The sequence below is a fragment of the Anas platyrhynchos genome, chromosome 1, assembly GCF_047663525.1.
Source record: "Anas platyrhynchos isolate ZD024472 breed Pekin duck chromosome 1, IASCAAS_PekinDuck_T2T, whole genome shotgun sequence".
NCBI lineage: Eukaryota > Metazoa > Chordata > Aves > Anseriformes > Anatidae > Anas > Anas platyrhynchos.
In genome coordinates this window covers 127,568,034-127,595,091 of record NC_092587.1, presented here as the reverse complement: position 1 = coordinate 127,595,091, position 27,058 = coordinate 127,568,034, and the positions used below count along the sequence as shown (strand labels likewise).

The 27,058-nt window shown below is 46.0% G+C and overlaps 1 protein-coding gene across 5 annotated transcripts in view; it reads left to right on the top strand.

Annotated features, from left to right (window-relative positions):
- The window catches only part of NHS (NHS actin remodeling regulator), a 241,522-nt gene extending 221,637 nt beyond the window's left edge, over positions 1-19,885 (top strand). For 3 of the 5 annotated variants that reach the window (XM_027448030.3, XM_027448048.3, XM_027448045.3), the window contains exons 4-9: positions 4,617-4,679; positions 6,865-7,057; positions 10,096-10,227; positions 11,455-14,406; positions 14,909-15,035; positions 15,703-19,885. In XM_027448030.3, the coding sequence (XP_027303831.3) occupies positions 4,617-4,679; positions 6,865-7,057; positions 10,096-10,227; positions 11,455-14,406; positions 14,909-15,035; positions 15,703-16,327 (4,092 nt within the window). In that variant the 3' untranslated portion in view covers positions 16,328-19,885. The other 2 variants (XM_072029052.1, XM_027448037.3) reach the window with 2 other exon arrangements.
- Positions 19,886-27,058: the final 7,173 nt, after the last annotated feature.

The following is a 27,058-nucleotide window of genomic DNA, read 5'->3' as shown; positions in this document are numbered from 1 at the left end:
TAAGGGCTAGGCAGGAGTTGGGCTCTGTACTTTCTGTGTCCAAATCCTGCCTGTAGCTGTTAAAAATGAAAGCCAGCTAACATCATTCATCAGAATGAACTTGTACAGCACTATTTGTGCACTGAGCGTAATACCTACCACCCTGTATCGTGGGATTATTGTTTGCACCTTCATCTGCTGGAATGCCATGTGTGCTATGACTTCTGTCAGAAAGCACATCTTTACCTTGTCAAAACATTGAACAGTACATTAATCATTAAAGGACTGTCAGTACTTGAGCAGATCACATTTGCGATGCTCCAAAATAAAATAAAACACCCACAAACAGATAAAACAAAAATTTGAGGAGAATGAAACATACGGAAATATAAATATTGAGAGCAGCAGGTGAGCAGGGCTGTGCGTTGCAGCAGAAATAGCAGCCAGAAGTATTCCTATTTTCAGAGTCAGCTGACTGCATAAGAAAGATGCTGTATGGGTACGAATGTTAATTTCTGATTAAGGAGTCAGCTGTGCTCTGAAAACGCTGGAAAGCTGCTAACCTTTTATTAGTATTTCTTCTCCCTTTACCAGACCTTTAATTTTTCCAGCATGCAAATCCATACCATTTCCTTGAGCTCCCGTGAGTTAATGAAGCAGCAGGCTCTCCATTTTACAGGCAGAGGAGGAGAGGGTGGGAGGGAGCTTTCACCCAGGGCCACGGGAGTCAGGAGCAGGCTCACGCAAACGTAGGACAAAGCACCAGTTCTCGTTTGCTCTGCGTGTTACCTTTCCAGTACGTGAATGATTGCCTTCAAATGTCAGGTCGGGATGCACTCATAATGAGTACGTGTGATTTATGAGCTCACTTAGCTTGAAAGCATCTTGCATATGTTCCCTTTGCTGCTGGAAACGGACCATATACAAAGCTTGCTGGTGCTGAAGCTATACTCTAATGCGCTGCCCACTTCTCTCATAAGGTCATCCTGGGAAGGCAGTGTCTACCACCCAGTGCTATAGAGGCCTGAAGTCGTAAACAATATTGATCCCTTGTGCTTGTCGTTGGCTGTAGCTTACAGGCAGCAGAAGTAAGGGATAACCCGCTGGGGAGCAGAGCCGTGCTGCCAGCCACCTCCTGCCCTCGCCCCGGCTTCGCTGCTGCTGCAGGGGTTGTGACTTGGCCACCGACATTTCCTGGGAGACAACACGCCGCCCACACGGTCAAACCAGTGCTGAGGGCATGGGGAAAGGATCAACTCAGCCGTGACTCCATTAGACAAACACGCTGAGGATAAATGTGTATGGCTCTTGACAAGGCTATAGCATTCTCTGAACAGCTTTAATTCTCTGAACAGAAGTAAGCTCTTTATTCCTGGTGCTATGTTTTTTGCCTCACTGTTGCACAGTGCTCACCATGTCCTGTGCTCTAACTTTGAAATCCAAGTATCTCCTGTAACACTATGGCTGTAAGGCAGGCAGGCTAGATGCACGACCTGGTGCACACGATGCTTCTTGCGCTAGTCTTCCCTCGTATCTTGAAGATCCTAAACAGTAGGCACCTCAAAGTGGCACCTCAAAGCTTTGGAGGATGTAGAACAGAAGTGGGGATTAAGTGGTGAGTTTGTACTGTTGCTGACCCACTCATTTCCTCCTCCTGATCCCAGTTCTGGGACAATGAATGGGGTGGTCTCATAAATTGCCACGCTGGCAAGTTCATGATAGCCAAATTGCTTCTGTGTCACTGCTCTGATGGGGTTTAGGGTTCTCATTAGCTAAAAGGATGATTCATGTGTCCCGGCTTAGTAACAAGTAATGCTAGGCTCCTCTTAAAATCTATGGGGTGAGCGTTCAGGGCATATAGGGCGTTCAGGGAGTCACCTCATCCCGAGTTAGGTACTGATGAAGGTTGAGCTGGATTGCTCTGTGGCAATGCTGCCTTCTGCTTCCCTACAGGGAACGATCTCAGGCTTGGACATCCTCACTTTTTTTTGTTGCAGTGCACAAAAAACAGAGACTTTCACACCGAAGAGATGCAGAGCACTGAGAAATCAGATCACGTGCATATGCAACCAAGATTTTTACTGCAGAGCAGATTCAAGAGCACAGTGACACCTCTGCAACTGCAGTTGATGGGATAGCTCGGAAAACAGAGAGGCTCACATTTGTCAGTGACTGCAGAATAAATCCCTATTCAAGCAATTACACACCAGTTTGGTTTCAAAGCAATCTTAGCCCATTAAAGAAAAATGCCTATTTAAAGTATTCTGGCTTTGTATTTAACAGATTGATTATCACCATTGCTATTTGCCAAGCACACCCACACAAAAGAAATTCACTTTGAAAACTGCCTAACTGCAGATTTGCCCAGCGGACCAGAACAGCCTTGGGTATATAATAATAATTTCTTGCTTAATTATGTGTTTACTCAAGACATTTAGAGATATTCTGGTCTTCTGAGTGAATGAGAACATTTGAGGGACAGCAGCTCGCTCCCTCCCCCAGCACGGAGGTATCGAAACACTGAGGCTGCTGCTGTATCACAGCGTGCCCAGCTGCCCAGAGGTGGGCATCGTGCTGGATCCAGCAGCGGGTGATTTTGGGACCCCTCGGTCAGGTCACAGTGGAAGGTCACACCAATAAGATAGCAGGAGCTGAAATTTTTGCCATTTTAGACCCACTCCTCCGTGGCATTTCTCTCGTTTCCATGGCAGGGAGAAGAAAAGACAGTAATCAGGCAACCTTTGCCTTTCCCACCTTTCGTTGTTCTTCCATCTTAAATCCCCACACCTTGGCAAGTGAAGTGTAGGCTGTGGGTACGTGTAACTGCGGGGTGTTTTCTTGGAGGAGTCAGGAAGGCAGAGGAGCACATGGGGAGGTAGAAAAGCCCTGCACCAATGGGACAGGTTGATGTCCCATTGGTGCCAGCCCTTGTTTGTGTCTGCTGTAGCCCACAGCTACTCTCTCCATGTCCAGAATCGAGCTCACGCTGTTTGTCTCTTGGTGGTTTGCCCTGGGTCCCTCCCCATCCCCTTCTTCTTGTGCACTGACTGGGACCCTCGTGAGCTTTTGTGGAACCTCTAACAGAAATAAAAGATTTTCATGTGCTGGACTCATCACCTCACTGGTGTTGGTCTCCATCCATCTCAACCCTCTCCAAGACAGCTTCCTCTTCAGACACCTTCCATGGGGAAGCTGAATTTCAAAACCTGATCCTTTTAGCTGTGGTAAATCTGCACAAAGCAGGTGATGGGAAACTTGGCCAGAAGATCAAGGGCAAAATGATCCCTGTGACTCTGAAGAGCAAAGTTAACTTGTTGATGTGTTCAGGATCTCTGCACCTTTTCTTACACAAACAGTGGTGTTCATCCCACAGTAAGGGCCTTTTCCCAGCTTTGGAGAACTGGTTTTGCACAGATCTGAATGGCCTGATAGAAACGTTAAATAGGAACAGTCTTCTTTAAATTTTATCCCTCTGCTCTCCAATAGGGCTCACGTGCAGCTTATTTGGAGGCTTCACTCAACTTTAGTCCTGCACATGGACCAGGGTACAATGAGAGGTGTTGCATATCTAGCTAAAAGGTAGGATGAGACAGAGAATTCAGCCTTTGGAGCTTCAACATCACCTTCTTGTATTATTTTGGAAGGAGACCATACAATGCAAAGTGTCTCAGATGAGGGTTTGTGTTTTATTCATCACAGCAGCACCGATTATGTTTGGGCAGAGCAATGCTCATAGGATCATTTGGCAGGTCTGCTAAGTAATGCCAGGGGAGACAGCACTTGCTAGAGCTTTCCAGCATGGTGATCAGACCTTTTTTCTTTTATCTTTTTTCATTTTATTTCCTGTTTTGAAAGAAGTCATCCTTCACTCATTCATTTTGAAAATAGGACGTTGCAACAAACCAACCAGAGCTTCCACCGTTAAAGGACTTCAGAGCTGCAGGGATGCAGCAAGACCTAGGACAGTCTGGGCATCCCTCTTTATCCTTTCAAGCATTATAAAATGTGACAAAACGCCAATTGGTCGCTGTCATCCTGACACAATGATTGCAGCCTTGGAAATGTAATGATAACATCAGGAAACCTTGGCAATCGACGTATTTGATAAATCATCCTCAGGACCAGCATTATTTATATCTGCTGCCTATAAATACCTCAGGCAAAAAAAAAAAAATCCTTATATTATGAAATAGATCATTTATAATGTAATTGGATAAGCACCTTGCACTGCTCCAGCTTCAGGCAGTACACAGTTTGAGTTCCCCAAATCAATACAAGACATTCTTAGGACAATTTAACTATGTCCGTAGAAGGAGATCGAACCAATTTCCTTACAATTTCGTCTGGTCTGAGTAAGCAAAATCAGCACAGACTTCACATGGGTCCCATAGGCGAACTTGAATGAGGTGGGGCTGCATTATACAGAATAGTTTGTTCTGGGACTGATCAGAAAAAAAAACAGAAAAAAAAAATCAGAACAGACTGATCGGTTGGTTGGAAATCGAGGTGGAAAGCTCAGGTTGTTTTTCCTCTGACACTCGTTTATCCAGGCAGAAATAATGTGCTTTTACCAACAACATTTTGTCTGTGTTTTTAATTTAATTTTTTTTTTCTTTTTTCACATTTCACATTTATAGTTTAACAGCACCCGTTCGCCCTCCCCAGTTGAGTGTTGCCACATGACCCCCTGGAGTAGAAAGGTACTGGAAAAACAAGCAATCCTCAGCTCACAGCCCTCTCTCACTCTTCCTTCCAGACCCTAACCCTGCCTCTTGCTTGCTTTTCACTTTGCTAACTTTACTGCCTCTTCTGTTTCCGATGTCAGTAAGGCACAATAAAGACGTCTTTTTCCCTCTTTCACTCTCCACCTGGGATCAGTTTGAGGAGCTCATGGCCACAAGGCCACCTCCTTGATCCTACCACCCCTTTCAGTGGCCTGGTCCAGGACAGAGCCCATAGCAGCAGTGACTGCTTTTCATTTTCTTGCAACGTTTTTGCCCAATGCTTTATTTTTCCAAATGGTAAGGAGTGGTTTGGGCATTGCCAGAACGAACACGTGCATTTGGATGCTCGGCGATGCTGCAGTTTGCTGAGCAGGAGCTCTGGCAGCCGGGGTCACTTCACCCGCTTTGTCCCCTGCTCCATTGTTACCCTGGCAGGAGCCAGCAGCCAGTGCAGCCTCTGTGTGTCTGCCTGCCTGCGTGCAGGGTTTGGGGTTTTTTTGTTGTGTGTTTTTTTTTTTTTTTTTTGCATGCATGCATCAAACTTTTTTTTTTGGGGGGGGGAGTTACCTAGGAAACAAAGTCTTTTGTGCTTGAAGTTTATACGAGCTATTCACGTCTGCCGGGGATCGGCACAAAAGCCGCAGAGAGAAAGAAGGCTGCGATGTTTTGCTAAAACCCTACGTGGGAAAGCGGGGCTCCCCGCGGGCGGGAGGAGGAGGACACACGTCCCCTCGGCCCTGGGGTGCTGCGGGGGGTGACGGCGGCCAGGTAAGTGCGCGTCCTCCCGCCCCACAGCCAGTAGCGTGGCTTTGGGATCCAAAATGCTTTTGGGGCTGGGGCGTAAGCACTGTCTGGAGCTGGAGGCAGCTCGTTCCCCGGGGACTTGTGCGAAGCCTGGGAGGAGGAATGGCAGAGCTACAAAGGCAGGCTGGCGAGAGCGCGCCGCGCTAGACCACAGCCTGCTGGACCCCAGCACGGAGGGGAGCGCGGCGTTTTGTCTCCGCCAAAAATTGGCGAAGAAAGCTTAAAGAGCAGTTATGAGGGAGAAGCCGGGTAGCTGGGCAGCTGGGAATTCAGGGCTGGGGAGAAAGCCAGCCTGAGAGGTGCTGCTCTTCGTGTTTAAAGAGGAGGCAGATCGACTTCCCGGGCTAGGGGAAGAGTTGTCACGGCTTGTGGAAGAATGTTTTGATGGAAAAAGGGGGGGAACTGGGCAGAAAAAGGTGAGTGTTTCTCCCCTCCGCTCCTTCCAAACAAAATGGGAAGTTTGTTTTGTTGTTTTTTTTTTAAACAAAGGGACTCCAAACAAGGGGTCGGTAGCTGATGCCACATGAAAACCTGCTTAATTTATTTCTCTGTTACTGGGTGGAATTACAACAGCTTTGCAGGACAGGGTGCTGCTGGGGGATTTGGTTTTGCTTCACAAAGAAAACAAAGCCTCTGTGTTGCTTCCACGCAGTTTACTTTTCTCTCTGTTTCTTTATCTTCCGTACCTAGTGCTTCTTGTAGCATGCTGTAAAAATTTGCATGGTTTCTAAACAATACTTCCAATTTCTTCTGGTGGCGGCCGACCTTCCCTGTGGCCGACATCCTCCTGACCCCAGCCCTGCTAACACCTGCCGCTTCCAACCACGTCGCTGCCCGTTTTCTGCAACTTTTTTTCTGGTCACGTCCCTAGTTTGTAAAAATGAGATGCGAGTGACTTCCCGAAGCGCGGAGGGGTCTCGCTTAAAGCCTTAGGCCTTCTGCTGCTTGTCCTTGAACGAGTGTTTCCCCGGGGCCGGTGCTCCCTGCTAGCAGCAGACTGCTGTGCTCCAAAGGCTGCGGATGCAGAAGCGTGCCCCGGTGTCACGCCAATGGTAAGCGGGTGTGCACTGAAGGCAGCAGCGTGCAAACACGGGACGTGTGCCTCTTCTGAGCGGGAGGGCGTCCTGTACTGCCCCGTGAAGGCGCTTCTCCGCTCCCCGCATGATGAGGTATTTGTCCCCTGCGCCCGCTGCGTTATCACCGCTGCAGCGGGTAGCAGGCAGCGCTGTGTGCCTTGCCCAGAGCAGCTCGTGGTTGCTCCCTGTCACTGATTGCTGATCTGTCTGCCTGCTTTGTTCCTACAGCAGCCGCGCATGCCCGAGTGGCAGACACTGATTCTGAATGTATTCGTTTGCAGTCCCATCCACCAGAGGACGAAGATACAGATGTCATGTTAGGGCAGAGGCCGAAAAATCCAATACATAATATCCCTTCTACACTGGATAAGCAAACCAATTGGAGTAAAGCACTACCTCTCCCAACTCCAGAGGAGAAAATGAAACAAGATGCCCAAGTGATTTCTTCTTGCATTATCCCCATCAATGTCACTGGTACAAATCTCTTCTATTTCTTTTTGTATTTATTGCATGGTTCGAGGGAGGTCAAGTGCTTACTTTGTTTAATTTGTTTGAAGTCGCTGGATTTTACAGTCTGCGGGCATAGACCCTGGCCTGAGGATTTAGTTGCTGGAAGAGAGTGGGCTAAATTCATCCCTCATGCGTGCCCACTGAAGTCCCTGAAGCCGCATCTAGGATGAATTTGGCCCACATTTTTCGAGTCATGTTGTACAGTGTAACGTAACGCTGGCTCCCTGTATAAACAATGTACTTTTGTTGTGTATATAACCTACAGCCTGTATTCACAAAGACCTCAAATAGCTTTTCGAATGTAGCTGACTGAAATAATGCAGAAAGCCACCAGGATTAATCATATGATTATCATGTGTAGCAGGAGAAGAGAAACTAGAGAATGTAGGCTACTATTTGCAGTGCTTTAAACATGCAAGTCATGACTGTGTAGCATGCAAACCACCGCTCTGAGATCTCTTTATATGCAGCTATGCTGAAGGTATAGTAATGGCATTTTCTTTTATTTATATAACATTTGGATGCATTTTACTAGATTTGTTTGAACAAGAATTGTTTGTGTAAGCATCAGCTTTATCGGTTATTAAATGTGATAGATGACTTGTTTCCAGAATCAAAAATCAGGTTGTTTTTTTCTCTTTCTCTCTTTCTCTTTCTCTCCTTCCAGAGGGCTATGGTAAACATAAGGTTTATCTGAGTTTTCCTCAATGATATTTTGCACCAAGGTTTGATTAATGTAAGAGCATAAAGTGGGCTGACTTCCACGGCTATAGACTTGAAAATGAATAGTCAGGGAAAAAGCGGGGAGCTCTCAGCTAGCTGCAGAGAAAATTCTGGTGTTTAATTGTGTTTTTCCAGAATCCGGGGGGTTGGCAGGGAGGTCACGTCCCCTCATGTCACGTCGCTCCTGCTTGTGTCCATCGGCAGTGCCCAGCCTTCCCACAAGACAGGCTGCTGAGCTACCTGTGGTGCCTGGGGAGGGCTGCATGCCCCCTGCCCCGCTCTGCTCCCAGGAACTTGCTGCTGACTTTCCGAGGGCCTCACTTTTTTGGGGGGCTCACTGCAGCATCCCTTCTGCCCCACCATCCACCTGGGGCAGAAGGAGCTGTGTCTGAGGGCTGCCTGCTCCAGGCTGGGCACTCCCGATGAAAGCCCCTGCAGAAAGAAGTGAACAGAGTGGCATGCATCCACGAGGTGTTGAGTGATGCTCTGCCCCCACAGCATGTAGGACCCTAGGTGTGTAGGCTGCCCAGCATCACTAACGTCACACAGTCCAGAGCAGAATTACAGCGCTAGGCCTGGGACCGATGTGAACTTTTCCAGTAATAGCAATTTTTGCCTAGACTCCACCTGTCATACACTGGAACCAAATTTTACAGATCAAGAATGGTATGTAATCTTCTGGATGTTTATGTGTATCATTCTCATTAGCACTAATGGGAATAATTTGTATGCATCACGGGGAGGACGTACCCTCTGCCACTTTCCTCTGGAGATGACCCGTGCATCTGGCACACAGAGCATGTTCGGATAACTCACAATTGCTGGACACCCAGCAATGATTCGGATTGATTTTCGTTTCAAAGAGTTTGCTTTCGTTTTTCTGTTTTGTTCTTTAAGCTTCTCCCAACCCCGAGAAATGTTCACTTTTCTGAAATGATTGTTGTTGGAGTTTACAGCACTTGCCTTCCATATTAAAGAAAGTTCTTCCTCTGCTTATTCCAGGGGCATTGGTGGTTACAGGACATCTGTCTGAAGCCTCTATTTCACTGTAGTAGATTTCAAGAAGAACTTTTACAAGAAAGTTACTTTTTAACGTTTTACATTGTTATGTAGTGTAATATGTATGTGTATGTCTGTGTATAATTATGTGTTATATAATTATACGCTATTACAATAGTTTTTATCAGGATTTTTTATTATTATTATTATTTTGTTTACTTTGGTTTGTTCGTTTTTCTTAAGATTACAAACCACTGTACCAATGATCCCAATGTTAGTGTTTTTATGGACCTGGCACATTTTTTCCGACCTGTCCCACGTCAGCTTTAGAGAGCAGAAGCATATAGCTGTGCGAGACCACAGCCGGTCTTTTGGTGGGCCTCCTTTTAATTTTAGATTGACCACAGTGTAAAAAACAAAGTCAAAGAGACTTCCCTGTGGCAATTCCATAGAAACATAGAGAAAAGGAGGAATTCTTGCCCATTCTGCATGACCATGGTTATAAATAGGTGTGCATGTGAACTTGGGCTCCTAAATCCAAATTTAGGATGGTAAATGTGTGAGCTGATTCCCAGAGCGGACTCCTGTGTGTCTTGCTGCAAGCTGAGCACTTGGGAAAATCAGGCCACGTGCTGGTGCACAATACCTGCTGCCCATTTATTTCATCCTTGGCCATGTGCAATAGTCAAGGAAACTGCTCTCTAAACTTGCATGTGGACTTTGCCCCATTTTAGCTGTCTTACTCCTTTCTGAAATGGTAGCCCTTGTGGCATATTGGTCTCCTAAGAAGCCCCCAACTATTGTAATTTGGCATTAAAATTTAAATTGTTTCCTTATGCTTAGTTGCTTAAAGTAAGTCAGGCTGTAGCTGAAAAGTTTGCTCCTTGCAGACAAGTAACTGTCATTGTCCCTGTGACAGATGGATAAATAGTGATAAGAAAGATGCCCTGCTACCAGGAGCCCTCAACTGTATTTTCCTTCCTCGTTTTCTTTTCTTTTCTTTTCTTTTTATTTTTCTTTTCCTTTTCTCTCTTTCTTTCTTTTTTTTTCTTTTTTTTTTAGTCCTTGTGTTACTTTTGGCAGACCAGGCTGCTGAGGGGGAGCTGGAATTAAATGTAAAACTGTGATATACTGTAATATAATTCACATAAGAGCTATATAAGGGCTCCCTTATGTTTATTCACAGGCTTAATCCAAGCTCACATACCTCCACTGTGTTCCAGCCATGAAAATTTGTTTACTATTTCTAAAGGCTAATGAGACCTATTTATGGGTTGCAGGAGTTGGTTTTGACAGAGAGGCTAGTATACGCTGCTCTCTTGTTCATTCACAATCTGTACTACAGCGGAGACGAAAGTTGAGGAGGAGGAAAACCATCTCTGGCATCCCCAGAAGAGTGCAACAAGAAATAGGTGTAGTATAAATACAACTCTTCCATAGATAGCTTTCTAACCAACTTAAATTGCAGGGATATGAGCTGGTAGCCGGCCTTCCAAAGATATGAATCCTTGAAAGCATAACTGGTTGTGGAGTTTGGGAATGATGTGTTTTGTTTTTTTGATTTACTGCAGTAAGCAAAGCTATATTACTCCATATGGCCCTGACGTACGGGGGGCCTTACCGAGTAATATAGATGTACGTGTTCAGCTCTTATCGTGTAAATGTTAATCAGTTATTTTTTTTCCATTTTATTTTTGTTATAAACCCATAGTTGCGTGCATAAAAAGTAACTAGATTAAGTGAAAGTTTTTTCTTGTGTGAGGGGATCTGAAGGTAAAGAAATGACAGATGTTGCTCAGCAAAGTGATGAGCTGTCACAACTCACTCAGATATCAGCTGGATATCCGCATTAGAGACAGCTGCTGGTACCCCACTGAAAGCTTTGCTAAAAGTTCCTTTTCTTTGTCATGCTTGTCCTCAAGTCCTTCCTTGCATTCTTTATTACCAAGGATATTTGCTTGAAATCAAGTGGCTTGCCTTGCTTCTTTTGCGGGTAAACTAGGAGCAACTCTGTTGAGGGCAAATACAGTGTAAAATTGGTCTGAACCCGAAACTAAATGAACAGGATCATTATTTCTTAATGTTCATCTGCATCTGAAGATGACTCTGATATCTCGGTCAGTTGCTGTGAAATTTGATCGGAGGCAGAAGGAATGTGTTTATCATAGGGAATAAGCAACCAGAGAACCTATGAAACAAAGATCCTGTTACTGTGCAAATATTCTTGGTAGGAAAGAAGCAGATAATGGAAATTCTGAAAAGATAGATAGAATATAATTATTTTTAGAAGTTTACGGAGTGTTTTGTCAGGCAGCCACTCCTGACAACTGCCTGTAACCAGCTGCAGTACAGTGACAAAAACTGAAAAGTTAATATTCATCTTAATATTTACCACAGCGAGATCAGCTCTGCGTGAGATCACATTGCAGAAACAGGAGAACTGAGATCACATTGCAGGACTAGCAGAATTTCCCACCTCACTGCGATGAGGTCTGCCTTGTGTACATTTTATAGCCGAGCTAGCTTTGGTACAAAACTCAGCAAGATTAAATGCAGATATGCTTCTTGGGTTTCTCCGCGGGTCGTCTCGTGTCGGGACGCGCGAAGCTGCCTCTCACCCAGCTTTACGTGTACCCTAGATTCGGACGAGTCGCCGGTGGCGAGGGAGCGCAGCGTGATTGTGCACGCCAACCCGGACTTCTCCAGCGCCGGCAGCCGGCGGTCGGGGACCAGGGACTCGGAGTGCCAGACGGAAGAAATCCTGATCGCCGCTCCCTCCCGGCGCCGCATCCGCGCGCAGAGGGGGCAGAGCGTGGTCGCCTCCCTCTCGCACTCCGCTGGCAACATTTTGGTGCTGGCGGACAACGGGGATGCCGTCTTTGCTGCCGCTGTCAGCAACCGCATCCGCTCGCGGAGCCTCCCTCGCGAGGGTGCGAGAGCCAGCGAGGGTGACCCAGCCACCGCCACCAAGAGTTCGGCGTATGAGGCAGAGCACTTCCTAGCCAGCCAGGAGAGGCTCCCGAAAAAGGGGAAGGAGGTCCTGAGCAAACAGGGTTCACAAGAGCACCAGCCCCTAGGTTTAACGTGCCCTCAGCACCTGCACAGCCCCGAGCACAGCATCGGCGAGAGAGGGAGGTCGCGACTGTCGAGGATGGCAGATTCGGGAAGCTGCGAGATTTCGTCCAACTCGGACACCTTTGGGAGCCCCATTCACTCCATCTCCACGGCAGGAGTCCTGCTCAGCAGCCACATGGACCAGAAGGATGACCACCAGTCCTCCAGCGGCAACTGGAGTGGGAGCAGCTCCACGTGTCCCTCTCAGACATCCGAAACCATTCCTCCTGCTGCCTCTCCGCCGCTGACGGGCTCCTCGCACTGTGACTCCGAGCTGTCCCTCAACACCGCTCCCAACGCCAACGAGGACTCGAGCGTCTTCATCACGGAGCAGTTTGGTGACCACGTGGACAAGGTCAGAGGCCACAGGGCGAGCTCCTTCACCTCTACCGTGGCAGATTTACTTGATGACCCCAACAACAGCAACACGAGCGACAGCGAGTGGAACTACCTGCACCACCACCACGATGCCTCCTGTCGCCAGGACTTCAGCCCCGAGCGCCCCAAGGCCGACAGCCTGGGATGCCCGAGCTTCACGAGCATGGCCACGTACGACAGCTTCCTAGAGAAGACCCCCTCTGACAAGGCAGACACTAGCTCACACTTCTCCGTGGATACTGAAGGATACTATACCTCCATGCACTTTGACTGTGGTCTCAAGGGTAACAAGAGCTATATTTGCAACTATGCAGCCGCAGGCTCCGAGAGCGGCCAGACGGCGAGCGCGACCTCCAGCCTGGCCGACTGTGCCTGGCAGGAGTGCGTGAACCACAGGAGGCAGGGACGGCAGAGCATCTCTCTGAAGAAACCAAAGGCAAAGCCAGCCCCACCAAAACGCAGCTCGTCTTTGAGGAAATCTGAGGGCAGCGTGGATCTTCCTGAGAAGAAAGAACCAAAGATTAGCAGCGGGCAGCACGTGTCGCACACCGCCAGGGAAATGAAGCTGCCGCTTGAGTTTTCCAACACACCTTCCAGAGCGGAGGGCTCGAGCCTGCCACCCAAATCCGAGCTGCCCTGGGCGAGCCAGAGCGACGGCGGCCTGAAGGACGCTCAGTTCGACACGGCCGACATGCCATCCTTTAAAGACGAAGGTGCTGAACAACCTCACTATGCAGACCTCTGGCTCCTGAACGACTTGAAATCTAGCGATCCTTACAGGTCTTTATCTAATTCGAGCACTGCTACGGGTACCACGGTCATAGAGTGCATCAAGTCACCAGAGAGCTCCGAGTCCCAGACGTCGCAGTCCGGGTCACGGGCCACCACCCCATCCCTCCCTTCCGTCGACAGCGAGTTCAAGCTGGCCTCACCGGAGAAGCTGGCGGGTCTGGCCTCGCCCTCCAGCGGGTACTCGAGCCAGTCGGAGACGCCAACCTCCTCCTTCCCGACTGCCTTCTTCTCCGGACCCTTGTCTCCGGGGGGTAGCAAGAGAAAGCCGAAAGTACCCGAGAGGAAGTCGTCGCTGCAACAGCCGCTCTCTAAAGACGGCACCATGTCTGCAAGCAAAGACCTCGAACTCCCGATTATACCTCCGACCCATCTCGACCTAAGTGCTCTTCACAGCGTCCTGAACAAACCGTTCGCTCACCGGCACCAGCTGCACGCCTTCAACCCCAGCAAGCAGAACACGGTGGGAGAAGCCCTCAGCCCCAGCCCGCCCTCTGCCCTCGCCATCACGCCCTCCGTCCTCAAGTCCGTGCACCTCAGGGCTGTCAACAGGCCCGAAGAAGCAAAGCAGAAGGGCAGCACTCCTGACCTGCTCTGCGTCCGAGAGACCACACCGGTGGCAAATGATGTTTCGCCAGGCAAAATGAGGCCGCTCCTAACCAAGAAGCCGGTATCACGGCAGTACTCCACTGAGGAGGCCACCATGCCGTACATCGATGCTTCCCCAGTAGAAATGGGCCCTGGAAAACCGCCCTTAGAAAAGAGCTCCTCTTTCAGCGGGCAGAGTAACTGCGAGCAAGAAACCCTAACTTCAGCAAGCGCGGCTCTGGTTGAAATCAAACCCGTGAAGGACCAAGTGCCCCTGGCCACCGAGCGCTTGCCAGACAGCGCTCTGAATCAGTCTTGTGCCGTTCCTACAGAAGGGTTTCAGAAAGGTTCAGCCATCCCCACAGGTGATTACGAAGCAGAGAAAGCTAACCAAGGAGCAGAAGTAGATGGCCGCCCCGAACGCACGCAGCCAGAGCTCTCTGGTGGCGGTGGGCAGCAGCTGGAGCCTGGCCCTGTGGCTGAAAGCCCTGCTCAGGCGCAGGGAGTGGATGTCAGCGACCAGCTTAAGCACCAACTCGATTTAAGCCACCATGTGCCTGGGAATATCAGCTTCGCATCAGAGACGGCAGCGGTAAACTCGCTCGGTGAAGCATGTTGCAAGCAGGAGAACGACATCGCATCAGGTATTCCTACCAAAAGTGCCTCCGATGCCGGCAGGGCGGACGAGCCAGCGGGTGGCACAGAAGAGCCGTCGCTGAAAGGTCAGTTGTGTCCTCTGTCTGTGCTGGGTGGGGTGTGACTGGCAGTGACAGGGTGACAAAGCTGGGTGCCCTGAGGGCTGGAGGTGCCACTCCACAGGCCCTGGTGAGCCCTCCTGGTCTGACAGCAGAGCAGCCACCCAGAGATGCTGTGTGCTCTCTCAGAGGGGTGTATTTCTCTGATAAATGCTTCTTCCCTTATGCTACATGCCAGATGAAAACAGGAGAAGGAGGAACACTGCCCCGCTGTGCAGGAGGGCTGCACTGTCACCACTGCAGAGCTGGTGCCAGCGCCTGTACTGCAAGCACGAGGTCCTGCTCTTGGGCCCTAGCAGTGCCCGCCGCATGGCTCCGACATGCAACGTGCACGGTAGTTAGAGGATAAAGTCTGTGTCACCAGCACTGGCCTCTGGCTCACACACTGAGCTCACACCTTGCCTTAGCAGCGCTGCTTCAGAACATGGCGGTGGTCAGACTCTAACCATGGCCTCTGTCCTTATCTTAGAGTCTTCTCCAAGTGACGACTCCATCATGTCCCCGCTGAGTGAAGACTCTCAGGCTGATGCTGAGGATGTTTTCGTGTCTCCCAACAAACCTCGCACTACTGAGGACCTGTTTGCAGTCATTCACAGGTGATCTAGCCTTCTTGTGGCTTATGTCTGCTGCCTTGCCCTGCCCGCCAGCAGACATAGCTGGTGTGGTGTGGTGGCATGCACGAGATGGTACTGAAAGTCCTGAAGCCCCACTGGTGCTAGCTTACATATTATGGTTGTTGGCCTTATATAATGGCATCGACAATGCTAACCATATTACCAGGGGTCAGGAGCAGTGGATACTGGTCACATGTGTGCATGATGAGTATTTACAGCATGTGTAGGATGCTTTACAAATAACATCAGACTGTTCTCTCTAATAAACACACATCTCCAAAGAAAAGTCCCCATGGTGGTTTCTGGGTGCTGCCCCCCAGCTCCGTCTTAATGAGTGAGCTGTCACACTGAAGTGATGAGAAGGCATCTCTTCAAATTTAGCATGTTTTGTATTCAGCTGAAATTTGTGATCACAGCTGAAATTACAGATTTCTGATATTAAATGGGTTATGATGAGTATTTGGCTAACCTGGGACTCAAGCATCATTGTCTTTATAAAGAGCAGTTTGTGCATGAATTGTTTTTGGAAGAACTGGGTAAGATTGAGAAGGATTAAGGGAGCTCCAGCTAGTTTAAAAGCGTGGTGAATCCATGAAACTGCAGGCTACAAAGATAGCATATGAAAGAGTGTTCCTCTGTATTTTTACAGATCGAAAAGGAAAGTTCTTGGGAGAAAGGACTCTGGAGACCTGTCTGTCAGGAACAGATTGAGAGCTTCCTCTGGGACAAGCAGCCAGCCACCCGCCAGCAGTACGCTGCCCGCCAGCAGCGCGCCACCCGCCAGCAGCACAGGTGCTCCCATAAGCAGCCAGAGGTCCCCCGGGCTTATATACAGGAACGCCAAGAAGTCCAACACATCTAACGAGGAGTTTAAGCTACTGCTCCTTAAAAAGGGCAGTCGGTCTGATTCTAGCTACAGGATGTCCGCCACAGAAATCCTGAAGAGTCCAATTCTGCCCAAGTCTCCCGGAGAGCTGACAGCGGATGCACCCCAAAGCCTGGACGAGTCTCCCCAAGCAGCGAGCCCCGATGCGCTGTCCCCGCTGTCCCCCTGCTCCCCGAGGGTCAACGCAGAAGGATTCTCCTCCAAGAGCTTTCCCATGTCAGCATCTTCGCGAGTGGGGCGCTCCCGGGCGCCGCCGGCAGCCAGCAGCAGCCGGTACAGCGTGCGCTGCAGGCTGTACAACACGCCGATGCAGGCCATCTCGGAGGGAGAGACCGAGAATTCAGACGGCAGCCCCCACGATGACCGGTCTTCTCAGAGCTCAACATAGGCTGCCAGGGACTGCTGACACCACGTGGGTTGTGTAAGGATGTGAATATAAGAAGGCAATGCTGTAGCAGTCAAAGAAATAATAATAATAATACTTGCAGGGCAATATCGATGCTTAAATGTGTTTGTGTTCGTCAGATGCTGGGGAAACAGGACTACAGCTGTAGCTATTTATTACTCTACATTTTCTAAAAGTAGAAAGATATGCTACGCCTATTCTGTTTTCTTTTAGCTTCATTTCATTTATCCCACTCTCATTTCTGTTGTCACTGTAGATTTCAAGGCTATACACTTTTCGTAGAGTTCAGAGAGACTTTTTGTGTTATTTTTTTTTTCACAGAAGTTGCCCATCTAGAAAGAAATCCCTCACTGTAGTGCTTCCCTAGGGAGAAAAATAAAAAAGCAAATGCTCTTGAGGATTGGTATTTTTCTACACTAAAATGAGCTGAAACAAAATTTAGAAGAAATTAACAAAGCATATGTAAATACCATATTTTTGATAGAAATTTGTAAATAGAATTATCAAAAAGTGGACACGTGGCAAACAATTTACTGCATAACAACTTTGTTTATAGAAGACAAAAGAAGTCAAATGTAATAACTGTATTCTGTGAATACCATTTTCATATCAAGCATAAATTCACATGGCCACCAACAACCACTTTCGGTGCCATATAAGCCTCAAAGACGACATTTAACAGTCGAAAGGAATTCTCCACCTTAGCTAACAAAACAAAAAGGCTGACTGAGATCGGATTAAAGCAACCATTTGTCTTTCTAACGTAGCTCCCAACAAGCTAACTGGAAAGTGCAGCTGTGAGTTTCACCGTGATAACCGGCTGGGAAGGCAGGCGTGCTTCTGACACAACTAAGTCATTTTTAATACGAAGCCCCAAACGGTCCCATCTGACAGTGTCCCCTGGGCCTTCGTGCTAACAGGGACTGCTTGGGCGGGAATAGACGCGAGGAAATAGTACTTCCTTTCGTATTCCTATTAGGCTATTGGGATACATAACACAGTCATAACCTGGTAACTATAATCTTTAAACATGATTAGTTTCTGGCTCTTAAGGGAAACAAATAAATTATAAGCATGCAACAAGCGCTTTCAATTTATCAGTAAATATCTGCGATGAGTTTTCAGTGAAGCTTTCTCTTTGTGCTGATGAGATTCATGCTACCTAAATATTTACAAAAATGACACTGTGAAAATGTAGCTGGGAAATAGGTATGTGTATGCATTATTTATATTCATTGCGAATCCGGGAAGGGGAAAGCTCTGGTTCATTGTGCCAGCCACATACAGTTTGGATTTTGTCTGGGTTCACCAGAAATGTGCAACAGGGTGGGGGACTGGGATGGGGCGGGAGAGGAGACAAGTCAAAGCAACTGCTTTGATACAAATGAAGGCAGGGAAATAAAAGCTGAATTACTTGAAGTTACTTGAATTTTCTTGTCTTAAAACTGAAAGGACGTGTACTTTTAAACTTAACCCACAAGTTGCTTTATGCTTTTAATTTCTAAATGAAATAAAACCAGTCGTTGGCCTGACCCTCCTTTGGGCCATTGTGGTTTCCAATGATGTAGCCTGACCATGCTACTCAGAGAACAAGGCCCTCTTTGTCCAAAATTTGTGCAGTTGGTGTTGTTTGCTGTAGGATATGCTTTGGAGTAGAGGAACAGAGGAAAGGTTAGTGCAGAGAAAATATTACAAGAAGGAATTTGGTGTGCAGTAGGACAGGTTGAGTAGGATGGCAGAAGGAGCGTACTTTGGTACTAAAGAAATCAACTCAAAGCTGGCTTTAAGCATAAGTAAATAATAGGGAAGTGGGATGTGTGAAATGGGTTTTTCCTTTTTTTTTTTTTTTTTGTGCTTTTATTCATGTAATGCATAAAGCTGAGAGTTTTAAAAGAGGGCAGATTGTGTTTTTAAGAGGAAGGTTCGACCTAAAGCAGTTATGAATTAAAAGAGCTTGAGCAAGTCAGAATGGTTTAACACAAATCCTGAATGTTATTTCCCATAAGGTTTGTGTCTCATTTTGTCTAGCGTTTACCACAAGAAATATATAATTCAGGGTATCCTACCGTCCTCCTGTGTAGTCTGGTTGTGTGCAGTATGCCAGATGGAATCACTATGCATGTGGTACGTGTGTTGGGAAGAGGGGTGGTAAATCAGCTAAAGGGCTTCAAAACAGGGAAGTCTAACATAGTTTTTAAAAAGGTAGGTGGGGTGAGGTTTGGAAATTACAGGCTAGTCACATTAGTAGCTTAGTTAAGAAAATAAGTCTAAACACAAGTGAAATGAATGAATGGGAATGTTTTAATAGGAATTGTATAGCGTATAACAAAACACTTTCTGGAGAACATGAGTAAAGGAAGTTTAGGTATTGGGCAGAAACTCCTTAGTTTGTCATCTTAAGTCATTTTCCCTAAAATTTTACCAGGAGCTCTTTTATAACATGTTTACCCTTAAAGGTGTTCTATGTGCTTTAAAGAATCATTCAGAACTGTAAAGAGAATACAGCTGAATTGACTTTGGTGATACCACTTTTTATTACCAGTCAACAATTCAATAGGTGCCATATATAAATATACACTAAAATGTGTTTTGACTTGAATTGTGAGGCAATACTTCACATACAAAATGACCAGAGAACAATCACATTGAGATATAGTCTTATTTTGTGTAAAATCTATGAGGGGCTTTCTTCCTATTTTCTATTCAGCGGATCGAAACCCAAACAAAGCCACTGTAAATCCACTGTGAAGAAGAGAGTTCATAACAAATGTGGGAGGCAGGGGAAAAGAAATGGAGGGAGACCCCTTTGGTGTTGCAGGTGTGCCTCCAAGGCACTGGAGGACAAGCTGTAGAGCAAGGGGAACATCAGACAACTTGAAACAGGGCACAGGACGTGCCTGATGGCCACCAGTGAACCATCATTTCAAACTGTTGTTCTGTTGTTTGCACTGATGTTCTGGAAATGATTTTGGAAGTTACACAGCTGTGTGTTCTGAAAAGTAACATTTTCTCCCCCCTTTTTTTTTTTTATTTTTTTTTCATGGCAGCATAGAGAAGATGGAATAGTTGTAGCAAATAAAGCATATATTTGCTTTTGCCAAAGGTCAGTGATTGAGTGCATTTGCTGCAATGGTGGCAGATATAGAGAAATACTGTAGGTTATGACTTAAAGAATTTAAAAAAAAATAAAAAAAATTAAGAAGGTTACAGTGTAACTATTTTGGTACTAGCACCAGTTCATGCTGGCAGAAAAGACAATGGTTTATGGACTTGCATCCATTTTGTATTTTTGTAATATTTGTAAATATGAACTTTTTAAATTGTTGCAAAGATGGTTTCTTTTGTAAAATGTTTTCAAAGTTTACATTAAATCCAAGCCTTTGTATATTTTAGAGCTGTGCAACACTTTAAGTCTTGTATTTATTTTTAGTAAAAACGGTGACAGTTTCATTGTGAACCCCTCTCAAAAAATGTGTCGGAAAAGTTTGATTACCTAGAAAGTGTGTATAGAAACTGCAAATAAACGTGACTGCAATTAAATCACACCTTCTCTTTACTTGTAATGAAATGTAGAGTCTGATCTACTGGACTACGGGTACAGTTTTTCCAAAAGCAAGTCTCAGTGCATCGCGCCTTTCAAACCACTTGATCTTGTTTTCCCTTCAATTTAAGTTTTTGTACAAACCAAGTAAGGGAAAAATCTGTATCCAACCAAAACCGTCACTGGGTTTAAGTGGAATTTAGCCCCCAAGTACAATTTTGCCAGAATATAAAGACTGCTGGATTTGCCTAAATTCTACAGGGGACAAAAGGTTAAGCAGGAAAGAAGGGAAGCAGGGATGAAAAATAATGGAAAGACTGCTACTTGATCTTTGGCTGGAAAACAAATTGCAGCACGTAAGACCCAAGGCATAAAGCATCCAGTGACTGAACCTTATCGCATAAAGCAAGCTGTAGCCAAAAAGGAAGGTGATAAACTATGAACATAAAATAAAGTAGCATTTGCACTTCTAAGTTTAAGTCATTTTTGTTAGTGGGAGATAGAGAAGTCTGGACACGGGTGCTAGGTGGGTTAAATGTTCCAAAACTGTATATCTGCAGGAAGAGGGGGAGAGAAGAAGCTTTTGTTTCATCTGCTATTCTGTCAGTAGCTTTGCAACCCTGGACATGGGTACTTAGAAAGCACACATGGACAAAAGCTGAAATATGGAAGTCTAGTGCCTTAGAGTGGAAAAATCAGCCTTGGGGAACACAGCTGACCTATTTGAAATCGTGCCTCGCAAAGATATGAAGATTTCCCCTATGGGTGTGGTACCAGAGTGGTCTCCAAGTGGGAATCAGCTTCTATAACATTTGTTTCAACCAGATGGTCAAGCAGTTAATGGCTATGTAGATCATTTGCTGATGTATATTACATGCCTCTCCCAACCCAGAAGTACAGATAAGCAAGAACTGCAGGACGAGCTTAGCCTACAGAGGCAGGCACAATCTGGTTTTTATCTGCTCGCTATACACTTGTGTATTTTTTTCATGCTCAGTGGAGAGAAAATTAAACATTAGACCTCATAAAATATACCCCTTGCTTTTTTATATATACAAGCTGAAATCTTTGTAACTATTTACAACATATGTGAAGTTGGTGACTTTTTTTTTTTTTTAAAGCCTTTGCAAAATCCAGGCTTCAGCATGTACCTTTGGGTACACGTACACAGCATACCACAGTCAAGCCCGTCCAGTGGTAATATAAACCAGATACTACATGGAGCATCACTGCATATACAAGCACTTCTCAGGTTGTGCCTTCCTGCTCGGCAAAGCATCTCATCGTGCTGTGTGGGTGTCTGTGTGAATGTACAGAAACGTGCACAAAGGGACGACTTACGAGTGGGGGGGTGCTTTCTGCTTGGAAGATAATAAAGCACGTGGGTGTAAGAACTTCAGATGCTATGGTGAAAATTATGGTACTTTCTCCACAGAGTGGAATTCCAGCAGACATATACGCACACCCCCCCAACAACAGATCTACCTCTACACTTCACCCACTGTGCAGCACACAGGGCCCCGCCATCCACACGGCTTTCTGCCTGCTGGGCTGTTCCAGCACGGGGCAGCAACAGGCAGAACTCTTGTTTTAGTACCACAGTTTCAAATTCAGCCTGTGTGAGGGCCCGTCCCGTCAGCGAGGGACACTCCCAATATCAAATGTCTACGATGAGGCCTTTCGAAGAGGCTGTTGCGCAAAAGCAGACTGACAGCCCCGGGGATACACCACAACGCATACCTGCACCCATGGGTGGAGACACCTGAAAACACAACAGCACTTTCTCAACTCGGCAGCCACCCACAAGAAAAGGAAAGGTGATTCCTCCAAAGGTTTCGGAGCCTTCGTTTGAGTGTGAGGGCTTTTAGGTGTTTAAAATAAGATTTTTAATATCAAAGCATTTCCTGGATCTCGATCTTTAATAGCGGGTATGTCAAACATCCCCAGCTTGTGGAGTTACACAGAGTTTGGTGAGTTTTATCTTCAACTTCTGTGCTGTTGGCACTGTCACCTTTGGGAGCTGGAACCCTATTCTCCACCTTAATAACCCTTCACCATTTCAGCTCCCACAACAAACTCCTCTCCTGGGGAAGAGGGCAGCTCAGGGCTGGCTGCAGCCCTAGCACTGATTTCCATAAACCTATGTTTGGCTGTGTTAATTACACCCCCCTCCTTTATTTCTTTACTTGGTGACAGAAGCATGTATTTACTGTTCTGATTCTGGGATTAAACTCAGGGTGACAGGTTGTTGACCCAGCTTGTCCCAGTTGTGTTTTTAACTACTGGCTTCTAGGTATTCTCCTGAAACTTTTATAGTGCCCAACCTTATTGGTCATAAGAACTCTTCAGTGGTTCTCCTAAGCTCCTCGTAAGACTTGAGGGGTCTGGAGAACAAGTCCTACGAGGAGCGGCTGAGGGAGCTGGGATTGTTCAGCCTGGAAAAGAGCAGGCTCAGGGGTGAACTTATTGCTGTCTACAGGTACCTTAAAGGAGGCTGTAGTGAGGTGGGGATTGGTCTGTTCTTCCACATTCCTGGCGACAGGATGAGGGGAAATGGGCTAAACTTGTGCCATGGGAGGTTTAGGTTGGATATTAGGAAGAACTTCTTCACCGAAAAGGTTGTTAGACATTGGAACAGGCTGCCCAGGGAAGTGGTGGAGTCACCATCCCTGGGGGTCTTTAAAAGACGTTTAGATGTAGGGCTCAGTGATATGGTTTAGTGGAGGACTGGTTAGTGTTAGTTAGGTCAGAGGTTGGACTCAATGATCTTGGAGGTCTCTTCCAACCTAGAAATTCTGTGATTCTGTGAGTTGTTGCACACAGGTTATCCAGCTCTGCTGACTGATGATGCCTTCAGTTACCTCAGTATGAATGGGAGAGGTTTCATATCCTGTCATCTGGATATACTCCTGAAACAGAAAACGGGAAGAGTATTCATGATGAATCCACATCCTCCAACAGAGGCTCAAGGTCAGGATAACAAAACAGGCAAGCAGCTAAAGACAGACTTTCCCACTTGATTCACCTGCATTGACATTTAAACTTCCCCAGAGTTGGAAAATCACAAAACCACTATGAATGTTAAAGCAATTTTATCCTATAAAAGGGACAGGCATTCTCAATGAAGTTTTCTGTTTATTTAGAAGGTAAATTCAAAAGATGCACAGAACAGCAGTGGTAGTGACAGTGCTAGGAATAGATACAGCAGCTTTTATTAATTTTCACTCTGGATAGATAGCTTTTTTTTTTTAACAGAACTTTATCCAGATAGTATGTTACTATTCTTACTATTGTCATTTCACATTAAAGCTGCAAACCATAAACTATTCCCGTGAGGAAGCAACTGCATCCACAGCTCCCTTTTTATTCAGTCATCTCCAGCTGGAGCAAGGGGAGAGGCAGGAACTGCTCCTTCAGTCCCCAGAGAAAAATAACAAAGGCCAAGGAAATGCCATTTCTTGATCAACTCATAGGTCAGTTCAGACTGTTCATGCTAAGACACTGCTCTCCATGCCTAGCAGCAACAGCGAGGTACTCATATAGCAGGAAAACAGGCTTTCTTGGCAACAGTACGTGAACAAATAAGAGATGCCTTGCCCTTTAATAATGGTTTTGCAATAGTTTTGATCTGGTGTTAGGCTGTTTCCACTTTATTTTATTACTCAAAATCATGCATTAAAAAAAAAAAAAAAAAAGAAAAGAAAAAAAAAAGACACCAATCATCCAATGAGCTTCCTGTGGAAATTCACACTATGGTTTTCACCGAGACTGAGAAAATTGCGCAAGTAACATCACTGAACCCGTGGCTTGGTCACTTGGGTAACCAGTCACACTGAATCTAGGTCAGGTGGCTCAGACCTATCACAAGCCTCCAAAGCTGGAAAAAAGAAATCATCAGATAAAAACATCTCTGTGAGTAAATGACAGTCAAAATCTGAAGGAATTCAGTTCCTGATCACTCAAGTTTATTTACACATTTAAAAGGCTGGCACAGAACTGCAATGTTATTGCCAGTATTTAGGGTTCACTCTTTAACAGGAATGCTGTCCTCTTAAAAAGTACCTCCTTCAGGTGTTCTTTAAAAGCTTACTCAACAGCAGATGGACAAGCCTTACATAATTTCATCATCATGAGCAATGACAACAAGTGGCTTTATTACCATTTAAGAATGTTAGAGCTTCAAAACCGGATTATCTGGAGTCTTTTCTCGGGCTTCATGCTTTCACCGTTTTCTTTTTTCTTTTCTTTTTTTTTTTTTTTTTGTAGATAATTTAAGGGCTGATCCAAAGCAACGCGAATGAAATATAGACCACACCCTCTAACTACTGATGCCAAACCATAATATCCTAATACTGCAATCTGTTTCTATGCATTTCATTTTACAAAGCCAGCTGAACCATCAAGCAAACCCTAAACATATAAATTTAGGCTGTCATTTCTGGTACTTTTGTCAAATCAATGCACAAAACAAGTTCTGGGGTCTATGAAGATCAACGCGTAACTGGAGTTAGTCCAGATCTTCGCTTGTCATTTGAAATATCCAGCAATATAAAATACCAAGTTTTAATCAAATTAAGACCTTTCAGAAGCAGATAAAGTAGATACGCTTAGAGTCATTGGATCCAATTAAATCAAAATTTAAGTACCAGAAAAGATGGCCAACAAATCAGTTCCAGGAAAGTTTATGTGAAAACTGATCCAAGAAAAACAAAGGCCTTGTAGATCAGGTTTTCTCACTCCTTCCGAAACTATGATTCCACATTCAAATGTATTAACTATTAGCTGACTCCTTTCCTTATAACAATCTCCTGCCTACCTCCACCTCTTTCAGTTTTCTTTTCAAATCCATCATTTCTTCTACATGATTAGCAAGCCACTGAAACAATATTTGTCTATGTCTACCACTGTGGAATGTCTACCACTTTTTATCTCAAGACAAAGTTTTCTAAAATCACATGGTGTAACTCAGAAATGTTTGGCCTCTAGTGTATCGGATAATACTTTCTAATTAACTTCACTTCCTAAAGATTGGGTTCATCTTACCCCTTCCTCAAATATCTGTCTTGTTAGCTCCTCCAAATACCTTTGTCCCACAAGAGTACAGAAATCAGATATTTGTACAAACTTTTTCAGTCTGTTTCCTTCGAAAGCCAACACTTCTTTATCCTTGTCCCGAGCACTTCCTTTCCACAGTCAGCAGTATGTGTCTCAGTTTCCTATTCAGCCTCCGTGGACTTCCAAGATATTCCTCTTCCCAAATTGTTCTTTTCAGCGACTCCTTCCTTATACACATACAAATTGTTGCCCTATCATTAAAAACAACTACAAAAACAAACAAATAAAACACCAGAAAAACAAACGAGGAAGATAAAAGCTTATCTTGAAAACAGCTGGACTCCCTATCACTTGGGCATTCTCCTGCCACCTCAAGCTTTCTGGGAAAACTAAGCTCTTGGCTTACCCAGTGCTCTTCCAGCCCCGTACTTGAATTGAAAAGCAGCAGGAAATCTGACATGTTTTGGTGAAGAATCGCTTGTATAAGAAACTGGATGTACCACGTTGATGTGATTCAAGATGGGGCTTGTAGATGATGGTCTGGCTATCAATGTCAAAGAGAAAACAGGCTTTTAAATCCTAATAAAGATCAGGAAGGAATAAAGGAAGCATTGACTAATCCTTCAGATTCTCTCAAAACGCTTATGAGGAAAAAAGGTAAAGTCTATAAATAGTCCTTTTATATGTACCTAACTCTTACACAAGCTTTCTCAGAGATAAGCAACTAACTGCACGCTATATCATCATTCTACCTTTCTCACCAATATGGGTAACAGCTTTTAAATCTTTTCTAGTTCTTTCTGCCCAGAATCTTTCAGATGTATGCTCTAAGCTTTAAATACAGAATGTATGCTAGAGGAAAATACATCGTGCTGGATCCAAGAACCCAGGAGAGGCAAAGCTGCTGTAGCTTCACAGCCACGAGTTCAACCAGTGGCGAGGCTGAAGGCACATTCCCCTGACATGCACACAGAGCACATACACACCACAAACGTAGGCATACCTGCAGACAGCCCCACAGCACACAAACAGCCCCCACCCAAACAGACAGCACCCATGAGAAGCACTCATCCTGCTTCTCTATGCCTGAGTAGGTTGGAGTTCACTGGTGTATCCATATATATATATATAAGCATGGGTACTGTGGGGATCCTTCCAGCAGCAGGGCTCACACCCAGTCTGCCCCATGGATCCCAGTTTCCCCAGTTGCCTAAATCTCTCTCTTCCCTTGCTGTTGGTTCCTCCCCTAATGCTAAATTGTCTTGTGCAATCCCTCATGGGTATCCCATAGCGTGTCCCATACCCCTAGGCATCAACCCCCAGTCCAAAGCTCCTCTGGTGGTGGCTCATGGGGATGGGCTCCACACCTGGCTGCTGGGGATGGGGCAATGATGGGACAGCCCTGGAAGGGGCCCAAGCAGGGTGCTTCACCTACTCAGGTTCCCACCTATCCTCGTTCTCCTGTACTCCACTGAGAAGGGATACGGAGCTGGTGAGGGGTCTGGAGCACAAGGCCTGTGAGGAGCGGCTGAGGGAGCCGGGGGTGTTTGGTCTGGAGAAGAGGAGGCTCAGGAGAGACTTCATTGCTCTCTGCAGGTATCTGGAAGGAAGGTGTGGGGAGCTGGGGGTCGGCCTCTTCTCACAGGTAACTAGTGACAGGACTGGAGGGAATGGCCTCAAGTTGCACCCAGGGAGGTTCAGGTTGGAAATGAGGAGACATTTGTGGAATGTGTTCATCTGATTCGTGTCAGTATGGAACAATGCTAGGGCCGCATGGTGTGATGAATGCGACCTTCTGTCCTACAGACCCTTGTATAACCACAAGTCTAAGAAAAACAGAGTGGTTAATGTATATAGTTCTTGTATCTTGCAAAGGAATGCTTTAGCAATTCGTGTCAATAGAGAGCTTGGAGGGAAATGTATTTGTAGACTTTTCCTTGAAGTCTCTGGTATCTGGGGGGTTTCAGAATAACTGCTAACTATGATGACCATTGCGTGGGACGCTGCACAAGGCTCTGACATCCAGCCAAGTTGGACAAGAGGGAGGAAGACCATGAGCCTTCAGCACCAGAGACCCCCAGAGGGACCACCGGAGACTGATACGCGTAAGGCTGGAC